Below are 20,691 nucleotides of genomic sequence, written 5' to 3' on the forward strand. Positions count from 1 at the left end.
AGTTAGGTACCCTCCTAGTCTCCACCCTCTCCGCAACGTGTCCCTACCCCTGTGTGTTGATTTGCAGTATGTGTTTAGATTACTTAGTCCACCGGATGAAGGAAACTCAAGTCTGGATGGAGTGCTGGTCTCTGCTCCACTCTTTTCGACTCGTCCAAGGGTGTGATCTGAGGTGTTCACTCAATCTGAGATTTGTCTTTTATGGTGACCGGAACCTTTTTGCCACAGCGCTGTCCACCCCATATTTCATTCGTTAAGTTGCATAACCTCTAAAATACCATCCCGTAATGGGAAACATTATCTCTCTCTCTCTGAAATGCTGCCAAATATAGCAGGTAAAACTCAATTCCAGATATATAATTTCACTCTCAATTGCAAGCAAGCAAATGGCAGCTTAATGACTACGTAGACGACCTGACCTTTTAGAGAACTGTTACGTTTCATCTTAAGCATCCACCCCTCACCAAGACATTTTTTTCCCCTCGCCCTCCATCGTGCAAGATAAAAGAAGCAGCTGGGGGAGAGAGGCTGCTGGAGATCTCTATCTGGGCGCAGGGGAAGCTTCTTTTTTCCCCCCATTTCCTTTTTTGTCTTGCACATGCAGTTCAAGGACGGCTGCAGGCAGCTCAACCCTCGCTGAGGCACAGCAGCGCCTCAAGGTCGCGTACATTCACCCCGTGACATTCTGCAACAACTCGAAAGGGAGGCTGTGTGTGTGTGTGTGTGTGTGTGTTGATATGGGTGTGTGTGTGTGTGTGTGGAGTAGAGCGGAGGTAGGGTTGCAGTTGAAGTTATGTCTCCCCCTGAGAGTTGGGTAAACAGCCTCTCTGTTGCACTGTGTGCTCCTCTCCTGCTGGAGAACTTCTGCCGCGTGGCGGGGGCCGCTGGGCTGCTGCTTCTCCAGCCATCACGGGGCAGGACAGGGCAGGGCACGCTGGGGCTTCACCCATCGTCACTCCACAGGACACGCCGTGGCAGCAGATGACATGGTCATCTGTCAGTTAGGGCACACGGAGTTGGTGGCACTGAGTGAGCTTTGGAAACAGCTTTGTTGTTGACACATAGGCTGAGAGGGAGAGGGCAGCCGCCATGAAAACGACGAGAGAGGAGACACACACACACACACACACACACACTCCCTTAAAGGGACAGGCCCTCTCTGAAGTCCACAGCAAGGCCTCCGCTCGATGGCTCATGCTGTTTTCATCCTCCCCATTAACTTTTTAATCCGGCTTCATTTCTGCTAATTAGCGACAGGGAAGACTGAGCCCTGCCACTGGTGACAGGCCCGCGCCCCTCCTGCCCATCCATCTGTGGCAGGCGGCTCGACTGCTACCTTCCCCCAGAGTTGCTGTCATTACTTTTGTCTTTTTCAAGTCCTTCAAAAGTGCTTATTATTATTTCGGTTGAAGCGAAAGGGAAAGAGTGTCGTCAGCTCTTCCGAGACCACGCCACGGCGCAGTCCAGCCCAACCTGAGCTGGAAGAACAAGAGAAGAGACAGCCAGCAGGGAATGTGATGAGAGAGAGGAAACTGACTCAACAGCCACTAGCCCTCGTTTTCAGCTAGCCCAGAAGAGCGCTAACCAGGAAGGATAAAGCAGAGGTGGACAGGAGTACAATAAGCCACGAAACAGATGAGCAGATATCATCCTTAAAACATCTGTAGCTTGACTAGGAGAGAATAGAGAACCATTGTTTTAGCACCAAGGTCATTTGGTTCAGTTCCAAAGCAATACAAATAGCATTGCCTTGTCTGGCTTCACTCTACCGAGTTTCTTCTTGGATGAAACGGATGAACCATCTTGTAAATGGCTAAATGGGTGGCGGCGTTGACTATCTAAAGGTGCGCTCCAGTGATCATTTTTACTGCAGAGGACTCCAAAGATGCAGATGTAGCAGGGAGGGCCCCTTCCTGCTCGCCGGATGAGAAATAGGGCACACTCAGCCCTCAGAGGTTGGCATGGGGAAGTGTGAGAACATAATTGCAAATTAAGGGGGGCCTTATGAGATCCAATTGGGACGCGGCCCTTGTCAGAAGCGGAGAAAACACAAACAGCCATCTTATTTTAATATTATTTGTAAACAATAATGCATGGCTCATGGGGAAATAAAAGTTCTTGGTCTCTTTTTTGAGAGCACAGTCCAATTTAGGACAGCTGTGCCTTACAACTATTGTGCCATCCCAGTCTTACTTATGTTGTTTTATTAAGCTAAAGGCGCCACAGAGTTTCCTATGACATCCCACACTGTGGCACAATCCAGTGAGATCCCAGGGCTAGAGCCCAGCAATTGGAATGGTACACATGGGGACCATTTACAAACTGAATGCCTGCCTGACTCTCTCATCTGGAAACAAGCATTATCTTTGTACACGCCACGTCAATAAAGAGGCGAGGCTGTGATTGGCCAGGAAAACAAGCCATTTGCGAGCGAATCGGCTTTTAAACTGGGCCGGCGGTTTTGGCTCTCGCCATGTATTATTCATGATGCTCCACTCAGCGTCTGAAGAGCAAAAACGGGCCGCAGAGAGAAGACGAACACGCAAGCCCTGCTCCCCTCCTCCGCGCGTTGTCAACACATCTATTTCAAGTTCTCAGCTCAACTTTCCGCTTGCAGAAGTTCTTGTGAAACAAAGGTCACCTCGACTCCCTCCGCTCTGTGACTTTGATTGACCTCCATCAGAATCTTATGCGTAAAATATTCAACACACCCTTTGTCTGCAGAGCACACTGACACATACATTCATGAGGTCATCAGTGTGATGAGGGGGGTTTGATTGAGTCCTAATGAGACTGATCTTAGACCAGTCCCCTTGAATTATTCTATCTTTTGAGTTAGTTCTTAGTGAACATGCATTGGACGTGAGTTATATTGTATACTGTTGGTAAATGTCCCAGTGAAAATAAAGTGAAATGAGTGTCTTGAGCAGTACCTTGATTTTATATACAAACTTCCTAGCCAGGCCTCTCAGTGAAACAGTGAATTCTGCTGATGAGCTCACTTTGTAGTGAGTCTCCAAGATGTACACCATCAGCATTTAAGCATGAGCATGTACAGCTGTTCAAGCACGTAAACCGCAGAGCCCCTTGTTCTGTCAGAGCCCGCTTGTATCCTTGAGATAGTCCTCACATTCTCCCCGAGCTTGTGCTGTTGGCTCAGATGGCTGTTAGTGAGACTTCACTTTCTTCTGAACCCTCTCCCTCCCCCAACACCTACCTCTCCACCTGCCCCCTCTCTCCATCCGCCCCCATCCAGGGAAAAGGCAGAGGACCCAGGCGCACTCTTCCTTTTAATGTGCTGGCTTTTCTTCAATCATTTAATTAAGCAGAGGAGAGATTATTCAGCCTGGAGTCAGCTCCGTCTCCCTTCCAGCACCCTCATCTATCTCTGATTAAACTTGTAACATTCTGTAGCTGCGCTGCTCTTCTCTTTCTGGGGCATGTGGCGAGAGATGGATAGATAGAGACAGGGAATGTGCGAGAGGTGAGAGAGGGAGGGAGAGAGGGGGAGAATGGTAATGTGACATTAGTGGAGAGGTGGAGAGGGGAGCTGCTGGAGAGGTCCAGGGGCCAAGGTGAGATCAGCTCTCCAGTTGTCTCCCTCTTTCACACTCCGTGTGTGTCGCCGTCCTGGGTGCTGCGTCAGCTCCGTGGGTGTGAAGTTCCACGACTGGAACAGTCTGATACTGTTGGAGGGAATGTGTGTGTGTGTGTGTGTGTGTGTGAGAGAGAGAGAGTTTGGGGAGGGGTTTGTCAGAGATGGGTAGTTTCTAACACACCGTTTATTGTAACCTTTCATAACTGTGTAGCTTTTCCTTTCTTCTCTGCCAGATAAAATATTGTCTTGCATGCACACCAGTGCGCATACAACAGATTGAGATGAGAAATCTGCCATCAGCCAGCGAGAAGAATTATCTTTGAGCTGCTTCTAAAAATAGCTCCAGTCAAAGCCAAGTATTTTTTTAAGTCAAGACAGCTCTCCTCAGCGATCATGACTGCCTAGTGGTGTGAGGAAGAAGGGATGGGGGTGTGGGGGGTGGAGGGCGTAAACGCCTTGGCGTTGTGCCTCAGAGACCCCACAAAAACGGCCCCTAGAGAGGCCAGAGCAGTCCCAGGCTTGGGGGGAGGAAGGAGGGAGACTCCTCCCTTACTGAAGGGAAATGGTTAACATGTCGCTGTAATTGGCACCCACAGCTGCGTGTCCCCTTTGACAGACAGTCAGCATCGGGGGTGCGGCGGGGGAGAGGGAGGGGTGTGTGTGCGTGTGTGTGTGTGTGTGTGTGTGTGTGTGTGAGTGTGTGTGTGATTTCTTCCCTTTTTTCAGTTGCAGCCTCTGCTTTGCTTTGTGTGACAGCTGCCTAATTGGGCATTCTCTGCTTGTAGCGAGGCTGGCTCCTCTGGCCCCGGCTGCTGACGAATGGCAGCGGATTACAGATGAGGACACAGTGACCTGTTCGACCTTCCCACAGTCAGAGCAGAGGGGGCACCCCTCTGACTCCACCCCCCACCCCCACCCCCTCCGCCGCACTCAGACGAGCACTGCAGGTCACTGGAGGATGAGGTCGTGAGAAGGTGGAGGATCTGCCAGGTGGCCAATGACAAGAGTGTCACATGACAGCTTTGCCCCCCCCTCCACCCTCTTCATGTCACTAAGTCAAGGGCATTGCTATTGGCACTGCCAGCCCTCCCGCCTGCTTTGCCCCCACCTTTGTGAAAAAGTGTTTTGCTGCTGTTTGTCTCCCCCTTGCTCCCTAATGCGACACAGCCAGTGCAGGCTCCAAGCAGCCGATTGTTATGAGGGCTTTGATTTTGCTCATTTTCCTCCACCTTTATTCTCTCCATTTCCTCATTTGAATTTATTTTCCTCTCTCTGTGTCACTCCTGCACCGCCTCCCTCCCATCATTCTCCCTCTTTTTCCTCGTTTTCGCCCGTTGCACACTCTCTTGCGGCTGGGGGAGACAGCCACGGGGGAGGTTGAGTCCTCTCGTTTAAAACTGATAATCACACTCGTTATGTACATGATGGAGCTCCTCTAGTTCTGCAAAGGCAAGCAGTCCTGGCATCCATCTCCCCCTTCTCCCGCCCCTGCCCTCCCACCCCCACAATCTCCTCCAGCACGGCATGATGGATAATACGCTATATTAACTCTCTCCCCGCACAGCCTGACAGGCTCTCCCTTTCACTCACAGCCACCCAAAACGCCTTCCTCGTGTGCACTTTCCCTCTCCACTCAGCTCAGGGTAATTAAAGTGCTGATTCACCAGAAAGTGACTGACAAACTGACAAACAGATAAATGAATTTGACATTCAATCAACATAATTTAGATGGAATTAGATTAGACCCAAACAGAGAGAAACTAATTATTTAGCAAGGTTGTGGATTTGCAGTTTGGTTGCGTTTGCCGTGCAGGCCCTGAAAACATGTTTATTTACCATGCGGAGAGATAGGAGAAAGGAAACTCTGCTGCCTGAATGCAATGACTTGTCATTCTCAATGCAATGACTTAACTTCTCAATGTCTTTGCTCTCGGTGCAGTTTTTGCTAAATATTGATCTGCTTAATTGCAACACTAATTATGTACATTAGGTAGTCAATGCTCAGCTTTTCTAATCTTTAGTCAATAAATGTTTAAACATGTACAGAAACACATGGTTTAGATGACTCCGACCTGATGCCTGAAAGGCCTTTCATATATGAATCCCACATGTATTTGTTCAGCTGTAATGGTTTAAAAAAAGCTTTGCTGTCCAAATAATTAGTAGCACATGCTGTGATTTGTCAGGAAATGTCCTTATCTTCCCTGGCAAATTAAAAAAGACTTTAAATGCCATTCTCTGTGAGAGCTCAGAGCTCTGGGGCATGCTGAAGCAATCGAGGTCTTACCCATTCAAGCATTTCGGTCTGGCTTAGCTTTTTTCCTTGGCTTTTTTGTTTGTGTGTGTGTGTGTGTGTGAGAGAGAGAGAGAGAGAGAGAGAGAGAGAGAGAGAGAGAGAGAGAGAGAGAGAGAGGGAGGTGTGCCACAACGGGGGGGGGGGGCTAGGGGCTGTGTTGGAGTGCATGTCAAGAAAGAAAGAACTGACCATGGCCGTGTCCACTCGTCTGGGGTTAAAACCCACCTCTGTGGAGTTGGAGCAGCTCTTGCAGCCACTGAGGCAGAGAGGGGGGGAGGGGGAGACTGCAAGTGTCCTTAGGATGTAGGAGCCTGGCCATGTGTCTTGCTGTTGTCACTTCGCCAGGATGCAATATCGCTCAGCCGAGGTAAAAAGCCGTCAGTAGTAAAATATGATGAATTATCTCATGCCGATGGAGGCGTGTGTGTGTGTGTGTGTGAGTGTGAGTATGTGTGTGTGTGTGTGTGTGTGTGTGTGTGTGTGTGAAGGATGCAAGTTCTCGTGACTGTGGGTGGCTGTGTGTATTGGTTTGAGGTGAATAGAAATGGCATCCTTGTGTGTGTGTGTTATTTTGTGTGTGTGTGTGTGTGAGAGAGAGAGAGAGGGATAGAGTGAATAAGAGAAAGTGAGAGAGAGTGTGTGTGTGTGTGTATGTAGGGAATAAGTGCAGATGAGATAAAAAAGTGAGCCTGGGGAGGGAGGGGGAAGAGAGAGGGAGATGGAGAGAGAGAGAGAGAGAGAGAGAGAGAGAGAGGTGGCCGGGTGACCACAGGTTTAATGTTGACCTTGTTGTGCGTGCATTTAGCTGCTTTTCACTGCTGAGTTGTGCTGACAGAGTCCTCCAATCCTGGTGCTCACACAGTTTATTAGTGCTGGTAGTTATCTGTGCACAGAGACAAGGCTGCTGCCCCCTACCCTGCTTAGGAGCGGAACACATAGGGGAAGTGTCAATGAGGGAGAGAGAGAGAGGGAGAGAGACAGAGGGGGTGTAGAGAGACAGAGGTGGTGGTGGTGGTGGTGGGGAGCAAAGGCACATTAGTATTCAGACACAGTCTCCCTGCCTGCAGTGCAAATTGATTACTACACTGTACCTGTGCTTGGCATCTCAGTCCCGGAAAAGAAAAAAAAGGCAGGACTATACACTGTGTGTCTGGGCTGGCATCGCCGAGTGAAGCCACGCCAGGCTCGCCTAACCTCTGGTGTGAGGGGGAAACACAACACTCCCGTATCGCTGGGGCCTCGGCGTTCTAATGTGCTGGTCAAAGTTAGAGAACAAGCAGCGTCTGAAGCAAGTCTGAGTGGAGGTGGACGAGGCTCATTGAGAAGCAGAAGGATAAAGACCGTGTCTAATTTGATTGAATGATTAAAATGACTCATAACCTTATAACTCATCAAAAGACAGCGGGCTTAAATGACAAGTCAGCTTTTTTGATGCATATCATTTGCTAGCATCATGAGGTGCTCTTGTTTGACACACTGGCAAACTTTTGGCTTTTTTGTAGTTTTAGTTCACTGTACTACCCATGCGTTTGTCACTCTTACCTTGGTCATAATCCCTGGTCAAGAATCAATGTCATTGGTTTTGCACATGAATTATTAACATCTGTGGAGCTCATCAAATATGTTGCAGCTGTTTCAGCACCCTGCTATCTTTTAGCATCAGACTCCCACTAACCCTCCATGGCTACTGAGGTTTTGGTGAGGAGATCCTCTCATTTATGTCCTGAAGTCGACAAATCAGGGCCAGACACGGACAGGTCAGATGGCTTGACATGCATAAGACCCATTCTGGTGTGTAGGCATTGGAAGGAGTGACGGGAGAACAGTAGGTGAAGGCACATGAATAGGAGAAGAACAGAACACAGATGTCTGGGTTGTTTTTCAGACCACACAAAGTATTAGCCGCCAATAGTGAGTCATAACACAGGACAATCCACAGGGCTTTGACATCCCTTTAAGTGAATTTGAGGGGGGTCAAGACCATGGAAGATAGAAAATAGACTTGGGTCATTGAAAGTGTTATATACATTTTGTGTAAGAAAAGCCAAGATACCACATAGTCTGCCATGAAGGTAACACAAGAGCACAATTGAGTTGAGAAGTGCCCACACATTCAAGACTCTCTATTTTTAAGTACTGTTTGTGAGGTTTTGTAAAGCCTGCCAGTTCTTATTATAACAAATCTCAGTGTTGTAATAGTAATTAACTTTGATCTACCATGAGGTGTTGGTTCTTTGAACTTGAGGTAATTGGACCTAGAAAGTTCTTGAAATGTCCTTGAGTTTGATGTTGAAGAAGCTGTGGAAACCCTGAGTGCAGTATATTTACAAGTCTTTGACAAGATACGAAATGCTAAGGCACATAAGCTTAATGGTTTTGATCAAGTGGGATGAAGGAGGTTCAATATGTGCCTGCAGAAGATATAGGCCACAGTGACCAGGCTAGTAAGGTTGAGTAGTGACCTGGCCACCTGCATGTCTGGATAACAAGCCAAGAAAGCTTGGTTACATCATCCCCAGCCAACAGGAATGGCTGCTGATGCCACTAAGCCGTTCATGACTGGCACACGTAGACCTGAATTGCAGAGTGGTCATGTGATTTATCTCCTCAGAGGAATACTTACTGTAGCTTTCATGCATGAATTATGAAAAGAATTATCTAAGTTTTTAATTTGAGTTTTTATATTTAATATTGATTTTCTTACTCAAAGTTGACCTTGACCATTTTATTTTCTTTTTAGATAATTTATTTTATTTAAAAGTTATTTAACTACCCACACATGTAGACACTGTGCAACAAAGGTGTAAGATGGGATGAAAGGCCACATCTTGGATTGATGATGCTATCAAACAATTAATATTTGGAAGAGAGAAGAGAATTTAAAAGATAGCAACTATTCTAAAATATTGCTATGCATCTACTGACACCGCCCATTAGATGTTGGGAGACAATAATCATTATAAACTAAGCCCAAATGGAATTAAATGAACTGTCCACATAATATGTGGACACCATGCATGATGAACAGTGCAGTCACGTTGCTAATTTTTTATTATTTATCTGGTGGATCAATGGACTGCTTTGCAGCATAACAAAATATTGTGTGATTCTGGACATTGAGGCAATTATCAAATTTGTAAACAATCCAGCCTAAGGCTTTCCTATATGGCGTTCTATCTGATCTTTACAGTGGATTTGAGAAGGCGATGCTCCAAGGAAGCTATGGGATGAAAGCAATGCAGTGTTCTATGCCACCACAAACTGGCCGCGTCCCTGATGTGGTCTCTGTTAAGGCTCTCACTCCCACCGTGTGTTGTGATGCCAGACCTAATGAAGCTACTAGTGCCTGTCTGACCCTCCTAAAGCTTGATGTGGACATGTAAAAGCATAGGTTTGCTCTTGTTTCAGCACTACATCTGTGATTGCTGTAAGATATGGGTAAACCCCTTAGGTTATTATGTAAGTCAAATGCCTTAATGAAGTTATTTGATGTACAGTGCATTGCCTTGAAGAGTGGTAAGATATTGCTGGGAAAATGTATATCTTTATGCATCCTGTTCAATCACGTACACCTTAGTTAATTTAGGTCAGAATGGTCACTCTTTCCTGAGAGGGTGTGTCCTTCATAATGAGGCCCTCCAATGCTGTTGAGCACATGCAGCATGGCAGGCACCTCCATTAAGTTATGTGAAGGAACACGGAGTGCTATCGTGGGATATCACAGACAAACAGTTCCTGCACTATTTCCCATGCCCACCTACATTTTCCCCTCAGGAAACACAAGTGTTCCTCATCTAGGCTAGAAAACACACATATTTATTCTGCCTTCCTAACTGTCAGAGCTGGACACATTTCTCAGCCAAGGCACCGTGTGGTGGATTGGTCGCAAGGCTTCCTGTGGTGTGACTTTGGGGTTTATTCACTATCCATTCCATTCTCCCCCTTTTACCCACATGGATGGGACAAAGCGGTCACATATGTGTGCAGTACAGTACAGTGCAATGAAGAGCTGTGGTTCCTGATGTTAAAAACACACACACACTCGTGCTAAATCTGTCCGAGGGGTAAGTAACCTCTCTGGCTTCAATATTTAGATTCCAGTGAATAGAGTGTGTGCTTAGTTTTACTTCTCACAACTGACTTATGAGGGGGAGGGTAGTCCTTTTCAAAGGACCAGGAGACATGTTTAGGTTGTGTGTATGTAGGTCAAGCTCAGGCCTTTCTTCTTTTTCTTTTCAACACTGCCAACCCCCTCCCACCCAACTTGCTCAAGTCTTGCTTTGTAATTGGTGAATCCACAAAGAGGGGCGTGCTCCATCAGTGAAAACATTGATGCGTGATGCCCGTCATGCTCCTTTGGAAGTAGGTCACAGTGACCTAGTTTGCGTGGTGCGTGGCCCTGATTGACTGAGTCACTGAACGCTATCTCAGGAATGCGCTTGTTGCAGTTACGCCAGTTAATTTTGCGTCTCGGTCTAACAAGCCAGTCTTATTGTTGGTTTTACGGAGGCAGCTGTGGCTGTCTTCTCCGAGTCCTAGCTGGGGATCTGTCTGCTTTGTAAATCAAATCTAACCTTGAGACATCTCTAATACCCGGGCCACATATGCTAAGCAAGAGTTGTCAGGTATTAAATGTGATCCACACCAACAAGGGCAGGTTTGTCACTTTTTATTATAACCTAATGCCTTGTATGGGCGCCAGCTGTTGCATCAACTAGAGAGACTCAGCAGTGAGGAGGAATGACCTTGAATTGAAATGGGGGATCTTGCAGGTTTTTTTTGCTTCATCATGCATTTTAAATAGCACAAATGGATTACAATTTCTGGATGAGGGGGATGTCATTTATTATCTGCTACATTTTTGGGGCTCAATTCATCTTAACACCTCTGGCCTACAAAGTGGGACTTTCAAACCAGATATCAAAATCATTTTTACCATTTTGTTTAATCAGGTAACAAAATGGTAAAACAAAAAAACAATGGATAACAAAAAATCTCTGAGTTCTCTTTTAGAGTTGACTACAGTTAAGCACTCATCATGATGGCATACTGTAGTGATGACAGAAATATGAGCTGAATAGTAGGCATTGGCATATCTAACAGATATGGCATTTTTGATCACCATTAAAATATTATGAAATATATTACTATTATTATAAAGTAAAATTGATGGTTTAATGGTTACATTTAATTTAATGAAGAAATTGAGAGTATATGAGGGTGGTTTGAGACTATAATTCTATACAGAACACTGTATGACCAAGACAGTTCAGTGTGTATTTAAAACCCTCTAATCCCATTTAAACTGGCTAGGAGACAAGCTGATTTCTCGTAACTCTAAAAACACGACAACAACAGAAGGATGTGTGTTCATGATTGGCCTCAGTTGGTCTTTCTGCAGTGGGCAGGTTTGTTTTGGGACTTCTTTAGCCTTTTCGTTAAAGGGAATGGGGTTGTTGTCAAGTACCTCTGTCATGCAGGGCGGCAGCTTGACAAGGCCTTAAGGTCTCCCCTCCACTCAGATGCTCTCTGTCGAACCTGCAAGTTCAGGTGCAAATTAGTGGTAGAGCCCACCCAATGGGCTGCTCTGAAGATGGGCTGACCATTAAGCAGTGTCAGAGTTGGCCTAGTTTGTCACAGGGAGCCACAGGCTTATTATTCCACCTTAACAGATCACCCTTGGTTTCTGGCGAAGTCTCCCAAGCCTTTAATTACTGGGCCGAAATGCTGTCATTTAACTCCCTCGTGAGTGGTTTTAATTGCTTACTTCTGTGATGTGTGGGTTAATTGCCAGGGTCAGTGGTAAAGGACAAAGATATCCAATTTACTGGGCTAAACCATGGGCTGCAAAATCAGTGTAATGATAGTTCAAATGGCTGCCGTTCCCCACAGAGTTGTCAGGAGGTTAGTTATTGCTATGAACTCAAATCAACTGCCACAGTCTTCTTCCTAATTTCAGGCTCACGTGCTTCCCTACCTCATTGTGTATCGCCTCCTCATTTGATTTTGAGGAAGATGCTAGATTCAGTGGCATGATCATCAACAACAACAACAACAAGGATTGTTACAGTTTGAAAATGTAGAGCATTTTTTGGAGTAAACCAAACCACTTTTAGGGCAGAGTACACCCACACACACACACACACACACACACACACACACACAGAGAGAAAGAGGGAGTACAATGCTGGTGTTTGCGTGTGGGCTATAGCTGGTGGTGGGTTATCAGGGAGGCAGCAGGTAGGCGCTGACACAGCTCTGGGGGGAGTGGAGGGGGTGGGGGTGACCGCAGAGGAGGGAATGGGAGCATGAGGGGGCGTGACCTCAAGCACACTGATCTGCTTCCTCTCCATAAACGTCCACACACATAGACCCAGGCATGCACACACAGCATCAACACAGGGTCACAGCACACAGGCTCACCCTCTAATAGCCTGGTGTGTGACTCAGACCTAAATGGTATTATAAGTGGCACACTGGCACTCGTACACAAGGGCCTCTGCTTGCTGTGGTTTCATGGTCTCTTTTTCGTAATAACTTTGAAACATTGAAAACTTGGACCTTCTCCAATCATGTTTGGTTCAATGAGTCGGACATCAGTCTTGGCCTATATGGGCTTTTTTTTCTGCTTTTAACGTGCATATGGAGGAGTAGTCTTATTCTTGGCATTCAAGTGGGTTATCTTGGCACCAGTTCTGTCAAAACATCTCATCTTTGCAAGGATTACACTGTCTTGTTGTTTCACTTAATACCTGGCCAATCAATCAAGTCTCTTTGTCTTTCACTGTTGTCTATATTTGTAGCCATTATGAGCCTCTAGTCTCTAAGTTTCTAATTCCTATACCTCATTGCCAGTGGTCACAATAAGCAGTGGGCTAATTGTAGGTTATGAACTTGCTCCTTTAGCCATGACCTTTTTTACCCTACCCTAGAGTCCTCGGCAGGCCTTGGTCTCATGCGTGTGGCAGCTGGGGAAGGAAAGGGCGAGTGAATGAGTGAGTGCAGTGACAGTGTGCACGTAAGTGCGTGCTCAGGACTAATCCCTGGCCAAGATCTTTCGCATGAGAGGGGAAACGAGCTCTTGGAAGGCCCAGCGCATGCTAGAACAGACCCACATTTAATGTACTGCTTTAGGGCTAGATCCCAACTGCCTGCCTCTCTGTCCTCACTCACACATACCCTCCAAAGCAGTGAGGGGGAAAGGCATTTCTTATTTCTTTGGAAGAAAACCTGTTTATAAATCTGCATAGTATTATTTGTCAGTTTTTTTTTTTAAATATCAATTTCAGTATTTTGTTCATTGTGGGAAAAGGTTTGAGACAGCCTAAAAGACCAAACATGATTAGCTAATGTGGGCACACAATTTATTTTGTTATCAAATTGAATTAATCAAATTGCAAGGGAGAAAAGAGTGCCTAGCAATAAAGTGAAATAATGCAATCGTTGCAGGAATGTTTGGCAGCTTGATCCTTTGTATGAAGTGCTACTCTGTCATTGCCCAGGGTTTCTCATGCTCAATTGTTTTTTGTCTTGTAGGTTCTTCTGTGGGTGAGCCAGTGGTCAGGAGGTTAGGCTGTGGATGAGGATCTTCACAGGCATCCCTGAAGCCTTGGGGCAGACTGACCGCATGGCGGCTGCCATGGAATTTCACAGGGGAGGCTCTGACATGCCCCTGTTCAATCCTTTCCGGGGGCTGTAACAAATCCACATGAACTTCCCTCGTCAGTGGACAGTCATGACGCAAACAAGGTCATCTGGTTAATCTGTGAAAAAATCTGATGCATGCTCCTTTTGTTCTTCTTCAAGATTGGATCAAAAAACATCCCTATCATTACATTTTGTACCTTTTGTAACTTTTAAAATCACCGATTCCTAGCTTAAAAAGGACAAAGAAGAGGAAAATATTTTTATTTATTTTTTTATTTCTCTGTCGTGGTGGCGAACCATATTAGAGACTATAGTGTTGAACATGACTCATGGGGAGGAACCTGGCCCTGAGACGCACCAAGATTCTGCTGTTCTAACTTATCTCGAAGGCCTACTCATGCATCAGGTCACCGGAGGCCAGGCTGCCACAGCTACACAGAGATGCCAGGCTGGGCACGGCAACCAGGAGCAAGGCAACAGCAAAGCACCTGCACCAGGCCAAGGGCAGCCTAACCATGCCCCTCCACCACAAGGCACTGAGCCGGAGAGGACCGCACCCCACACTGGGGTCACCCAGCACCTTAAGAAGGCCCGGCTGCTGAGGTCCGAGGCCTGGATGGAGCACGAGAGCAGGAAGAGGCCGACGCCCCCGGCAGAGTTGAATGGCCAGAGACACAGAGAGTTGGAGGAGCACGCCGCTGCCCTTAACGGCTCGGCGAAGTGCAAAGGTGAGAGCACGCTGCTGGCGTCCCTGCTGCAGTCCTTCAGCTCAAGGCTCCAGAATGTGGCCCTGTCACAGCAGCTCGTGCAGAGTCTGAAGCATCAGCAGGTGCAGCAGCAGGAGGCCAGCGGCCACATAAACAAGGGCCCAGCAGAGGACGGGAAAGAGGCCGGACCGTGCCGTGAGTCGGCCTCCAGTCGCCTCAAGGGCCTGATGAAGAAGAACAAAGTCCAGAACCACAGCAACAGTGTGCCTTACCAGCGCAGGCGGGCCAGCCAAGAGAGGCAAAGTGAGTCGCCAAAGGTGCTGCAGAAAAACGCCCAGTCCTCCTCCACGGAGTCACTCTCCTGTGCAGAACGGCTGAAAGCGGTGGCGAACCTGGTGAACATTAGGTCCAGTCCGGCCCCATCCCCCAGACCCAGTGTGGCCTGCAGTCAGCTGGCTCTTCTGCTGTCCAGCGAAGCTCACTTGCAACAGTACTCTCGTGAGCAAGCCCTCAAAGCACAGCTCGCTGGGCGGTCAGCAAGCGAGAGGCTGGCAGCCATGGCCACGCATAAAACGCAGGACACAAAACAGACGACCACATCAGACACTGTAAGCTCCTTACAAGCCAAAAACGGATTGGCCCCCATGGCATCAGCGTCCAGCAGGCAGAGTACAAGTGTGACTCCTCCAGGGCCTGGCAGGACAGCGGGCTCCCCTCGGCCACTGCTTCCGTTCCGAGAGCGGCGGCCCTTTGAGAGACCTTTCGCCAGCAGGCCGTCTCAAAACTGCAGCAGTTTACTTTTGCAGCTGCTCAACAACCACAACACACAGCATCAGCTCAACAGCCAGGGCCACCTGCGCAGTGACTTGAGCGCCACATCTCACCGGGGCTCGCCTGTGCTCTCTGAAGGGGGGCACTCGAGTCCAGACAGCAGCTTCCTCAAAGACAGCAGTGACGCCGAGAGCAGCAGCTCCAGCTGCTCCCCAATAGACCTCTCTCTAAAGGGCAGGAGGGTCAGTGCCCCACCGGCCACCTCCTCGGCCTCCTCCTCCACCTCCTCCTCCCCAGCTTTAGACAGAATAACTGAGGGTCTGATAAACAAGTGGAAGCCTGAACCCCCTCCACCCTCTGCAGTTTGCAGCAAAGACAGAGAGCTTGAAAGTAACCCTGAAATGAAGCCCCATCACAAGGTTACACTTTTGCAGTTGCTGCTAGATCATAAAAATAACGGGAATGTAAACAAAAGTCTGGATAATCCAGATTTGCACCCAGTCATAATCCCCAAGGTTAGCAGGGCGCCAGTGGCCAGACAGACTGTAGTTAATAGGTGTGAGGAAATAAGGACTCTCAGTCCTCAATGTGGACTTGTTAGCAAAAGTCCCCTGATCTTACCCACTTTGTCATATGGCAAAGACACCAGCAGTACATCCTCCCCTTACAGTTTATATGACTCTTCTCATTCACAGTCCATTCCCTTAGATCTGTGTAAAAACAAATCCTTCCCAAGTGAGCCAAGTGTCACCGAGCCCGCTTTCAGTGCCAGTAAATTACTGCAGAATTTAGCCCAGTCTGGAAAACAAAGTGCAAGCTCATCCCCACCACTCAAAACCTCCATGCCCTCTGTCCAGAGGCACCCTCAGGAAATGAAGCTTGATCACAGTGTGACTTTACTGGATAGACTCACGGCACCAGTTCAGCAGAGCCCCTCACCTAGATCTGAAGGGGCCTACTTAATACCCCCACGACGGCCCGAGTCCTCGCAGTCCACTTCTGAAATTGAGAATCTTCTGGAAAGACGGACAGTACTCCAGCTTCTCCTGGGAAATGCCACCAACAAAGACAAAGTGGGAGGTAAGAGGAAACGAGAGGCAGGCCAGGGCAACTGCCAAGAGTTGCAGTCGAGCCTCTGCGAGAGCTTGGGTGCCTCCAAAAGCCCTGTGAGAGATGTTACAGTGAAGACTGAACCCAGAAGGGAGCATCACACCAGTGACCATGACAGGGAGGTCAAACAGAGCCAGAGTATGATGTCAGACTCCAGCAGAAGCAGTCCTCTTAGTCTTCCTCATGTGACAGTCATTAAGCAGGAACCCATATCCCCAGAGATGATCCCTAGAGATGGTCTTCTCAGCCATCTTTTAAAGCAGCCAAGGGCTGTCCTCTTCAGCACCCCAGACAACTCCCAGAAGGTGTCCGTCAAGGAGGAACAGCAGGAGCACCAAGGGCCAACTATCCCTAAGAAGCGGAAATATTCCATGGAGCCAAAAGCACAACCCACAGGGAGTGAGACTTGTGCGCTTCCTGACAGCCTTGACACCCAAAAGGTCAACAACAATGGCTCTGCCTCTGGCTTGCCTGGCAGCCCAGAGGTCAGAGGTCCACGGAGCCCTCCCGTTGCAGACAGCCCACCAGTGAGGTGCCCTGTCAGTGAGTCTCCTCCAAGTGACAGCCGTGGATTTAATGTGCTGAAGCAGCTCCTGCTCTCTAACAACTGTCTGAGGGAGCTCTCTCAACCGGGAGGACCCACAGGCTCTCCCAAGCACAGCTACACTTTCAATGGCAGCAGGGTCCATCAGCCCTCTGGGCACAGCACTGAAGCCGGTGTCCAGAGCCGTAGTCCTGTCCCACTGCATGGTCCAGCTGACCCGAGGTCTCTGCATGCTGGGCACATGAGCCATAGTGCTCCTGGATCACCTTGGGGGGTTCAGGGCACACCACAGTCTCCAAAACCAAAACCTACACCCACTGGTGGGGACGAGGACATCTCCCAACCAGACTCGCCTCGACTGATGAGGTCCAACCCCATTTTGTACTACATGCTACAGAAGGGCAATGCAGACTTGTTGAAAGAGCGTGAGCGGGGTCGGACAGCATGTCAGGTGCAGGTGAAGGTAAAAGAGGAACCACCTGCAGACATGCAGGGCTTTGAACACATCCTGACCCCTAGACACAGTGAGGAGGATCATACAGAGAGACCTCAGAGTGAAACTCAGAGGCTCAACGGTTCACTCAAGAAATGCCAGTGATAAAATCAACAGTCATGTCAATCTGTGGATGTATATTGACTAGACATTTCTTTGTGGCTGTTTGGCTTTCCTCCCCTTTTTTAATCTGCAATTATTTCTAATGGAGGAAACAATTCCCAGACATTTGCAAAACATTGCTTTTCCTTTTGCTTTGCTTTTTGTTTACATGTATAATGTAAAACTGTTTCACAGAAGAGATAAAATGTTGCTGAGTTGAGAAACAACCATCTCCATTTATCTATGACTGTGCTTCATCCACTTGATGACCTTGTTTGTTTTGTTCTTGTGTTCTATACATACTTAAAGCTGATTGTAGCATTTTAATCTATGTTACACTTTTTTACTTGCAGAATACATTTAATATGATCCCTTTCTGTGGGAAGTGCAACCAAACAGTACTTTTAAATATTTTCGACAATATTTCACTAAAAGTAATAAATAATAAGAAAAATAATTTGTTTATAATTGTGAGACTGTGTCTCACTCTCAGAAACTAGCATTTTTTATTTTGAAGAATGATCATTTAAAATTTGCAGCTGAGGTTTGTAATATTATAGATGCCCCTATTACTGAGCCAAATGGGAATCTATTATCAATTTCATTTAGTCAGGGATGGTGCAATGCCGATGGATTAATGTTCTGATGCTGTGACATTGTCTCCACATTTCATGGTACGTGATGTGGGCTGAATACAATTTGTATTTTTTTTTTCTGAAGCCTCTTTAATTTATTCATTTAGTCAACTATTTGGTGAACTGCTTGGTGTAAGTTGTTGTAGCATTTGAACTGTGCCAACATGTCAATTTTTACTTTAAAAAACAAAAACAAAATCATTGGCTAAAAGGGGCATACTGTAACAACAACAGCTTCTTCAGTCAGCTTTGGCCGATAAACATACACTGGACAAGTGCAGTCTCTTTGGTGTAAACATTGGTTGAGTGAGTTAGATCCACGTGAGGTGGCCGGTCCAGGTGGACTATGAGGTATACCTAAAGTCGGCTCAAAGTCAAAGCTATTTTGTGGGTCATGGATGTCAAAGGGTGGTCAAAGATGCAAAAGGGTTTTTTGTGTCCCACAGAAAGTTTGCTGAAATGTTACATTTTGAAGTCTTACATTTTCCTAGGTATTAGTTTCATTGCTTTTCTTTTCCTTAAAAGACTTGTCATAGACTCATTACAATCTATATTTCTGTAAATAGCCAAAACTTTATGAAAGATGAGCTATTTTGTATGGATGAAAGAGAGCTGTTTTAAATTCCCAGAGGAAATATTAACACTGTTGTGTGACACTGTACATAACTTTAAAGAAAATGTTCTTTTTGTTTCCAGTCCCTCTTTTGCATGTGTCTCTACATGGTAATATTACAGTAATCTGTTCTGCAACATGTTGTGTTATGTCTGATATTGACTGCCTGTTGCATGATGATGCATGGGATGGTCCCTGTGTAACGCTGGACATGGGGATCTTCTGAGTCTTAAAGCATAGGTATTTTGTCATGAAGCCCATAGCATTAAACAATGTGATTTGTCTGTCAGTCATAAGAAGTAGACTGCTGAACAAAAGATAAAAGAAGAAAAAAGAGAAACCGTTTAAAATTTTGGAAACAGATGTGCATTATACTTGTTTTTTTGTTTGTTTTGTTTTTGTTTCTTTATGTTGTTCTTTTACAAGTAGAAAACCAACAATCAAGCTCTACACAGTACAAGTGCTAAAAATCATTTTTGGAGCTTCAGAATGAATGCTTGTTTAAAGAAGTATATAAATATATATAAATATATGTATTGTTTTCTTGCAGGTGAACTGCTATATTATGATTATGGTTATTAATATTATCATTTTTTTTAATGTTTTCATTTTTGGTGTTTACTTGCACAGATTTTAAATAAAGTACTAAAATGCACAACTGGAATAAAATGGATTTATTCTTGGAAAATCCTGTTCCTGACATATGAAGTACTTATCCTGAGAAAATATGCTGTATATTGCTGAGCATGCGCTGCTGTTTATCAGTGCATTTTCAGGTCAGCACACATACCGGTACTAATAGTATACTGTACTGTATGTACATAGAGTACATACATACAGAGAGATTGCTAATATACATATGCTGCATACTGTGTAGCCTATACAGGAGCAGAGTTGTAGCAAGCCAATTGGCTACAGGCAATGCACCTTGCAAACAGCACAGCAGGCACTAATAAAAGCTAGCTGGTCTGCTAAGGAGAATTTTGCTAATATACTTGACACTGTTAAGATATGTTTACATCTTCTTGCGATTTGGGACCCAGAAATTCCTCATACACTGCAATTTAGTATGTACAGCCTATTATGTACAGCAGTTTGAATTGATAGATCCAATACACACTAAATAAATACTTATTTTATAGTAATATTATTTAAACCCCACTTTTCCTTGGTTGTTAATGTAGAGAGATACATTTGCAAATTAATATAGATATGTTTGAGGTACATACATACATACAATTTACCATTCCATAAAAGAAATAGCATGCACTGCTTCTGATGAATGACAGAGCAGAGAAGAAAGTTTTGACTATATTCAGACTCCCAACCTTGTAGCTGGCCTACATACTATGCTGAGCCCTCACTTGTGACCTTAATTCCTGTTGGTCACTGTGACATAAATGTGTAAGGAAGTGATCGAGTGGGTGTGACCCCGAGCTTCAGCTGGGTCACCATCAAGAGAGATCAGTGGCCTGTGAAGAGAATTATTCCAGAAAGAGACACTCTGTGAAGAAAAGCAGCCTCCCTCAGGCTCACGGTTTGCATCTCGAGAAATAGAAGAGAACTCATGCACACAGAGATCCAGCGGCCTCAGAGAAAGAGACTCTCTCTCCCTTAGCCATACACACACAATGCTAATGTCTCTCTCTCCCTTAGCCATACACACACAATGCTAATGTCTCTCTCTCCCTTAGCCATACACACACAGTGCTAATGTCTCTTCTCCATCACTTTCTCTCACACACAGTAATTACCTCTCTTTCTGACAAACCCTTTCTTTAAAAACACAAACAATCATGTTGCAGTTTGAAGCAGAGTTCTTTGTGGTCTGTCAGACTAAAAAGCGTGTATTTCGGGTTGCCTGGTAGGAGTTCTGGAAGCTGCCTTCCCTATCGGAGGGCCGTGCCATGCAGACAATGGCAGGAAAAGCGACGCAAGGTCAGAGGAGTGAATCAGCAGCATGCTGGAGGTGCGAGATAAATGACACCAACAAGCAGAGGGGAGTTACGGCTCTTGGCATCACAAGAAGCAAGGTCACCGGGCTGCACAGTCCTGATTCAATAGATTTTCCGTTGAACTGAAAGATATGACAAACGTCTACTGCTCACAGCAGTGCTGGAGAGACGCCTCACACCTGCAGCTGACAGACCATTGTTTTGTTTTCAGGCAAGACTG

At 46.3% G+C, this 20,691-nt stretch overlaps 1 protein-coding gene across 2 annotated transcripts in view; it reads left to right on the forward strand.

Annotated features, from left to right (window-relative positions):
* Positions 1–19,163, forward strand: part of nrip1a (nuclear receptor interacting protein 1a) — a 31,271-nt gene extending 12,108 nt beyond the window's left edge. For both annotated transcript variants that reach the window (XM_048264173.1, XM_048264174.1), the window contains exon 2: positions 13,431–19,163. In XM_048264173.1, the coding sequence (XP_048120130.1) occupies positions 13,864–17,271 (3,408 nt within the window). In that variant the 5' untranslated portion in view covers positions 13,431–13,863 and the 3' untranslated portion in view covers positions 17,272–19,163. The remainder of the gene's footprint in view (positions 1–13,430) is intronic.
* The last annotated feature ends 1,528 nt before the right edge of the window (positions 19,164–20,691 follow it).

This window comes from Alosa alosa, chromosome 15 (assembly GCF_017589495.1).
Source record: "Alosa alosa isolate M-15738 ecotype Scorff River chromosome 15, AALO_Geno_1.1, whole genome shotgun sequence".
Lineage (NCBI taxonomy): Eukaryota > Metazoa > Chordata > Actinopteri > Clupeiformes > Clupeidae > Alosa > Alosa alosa.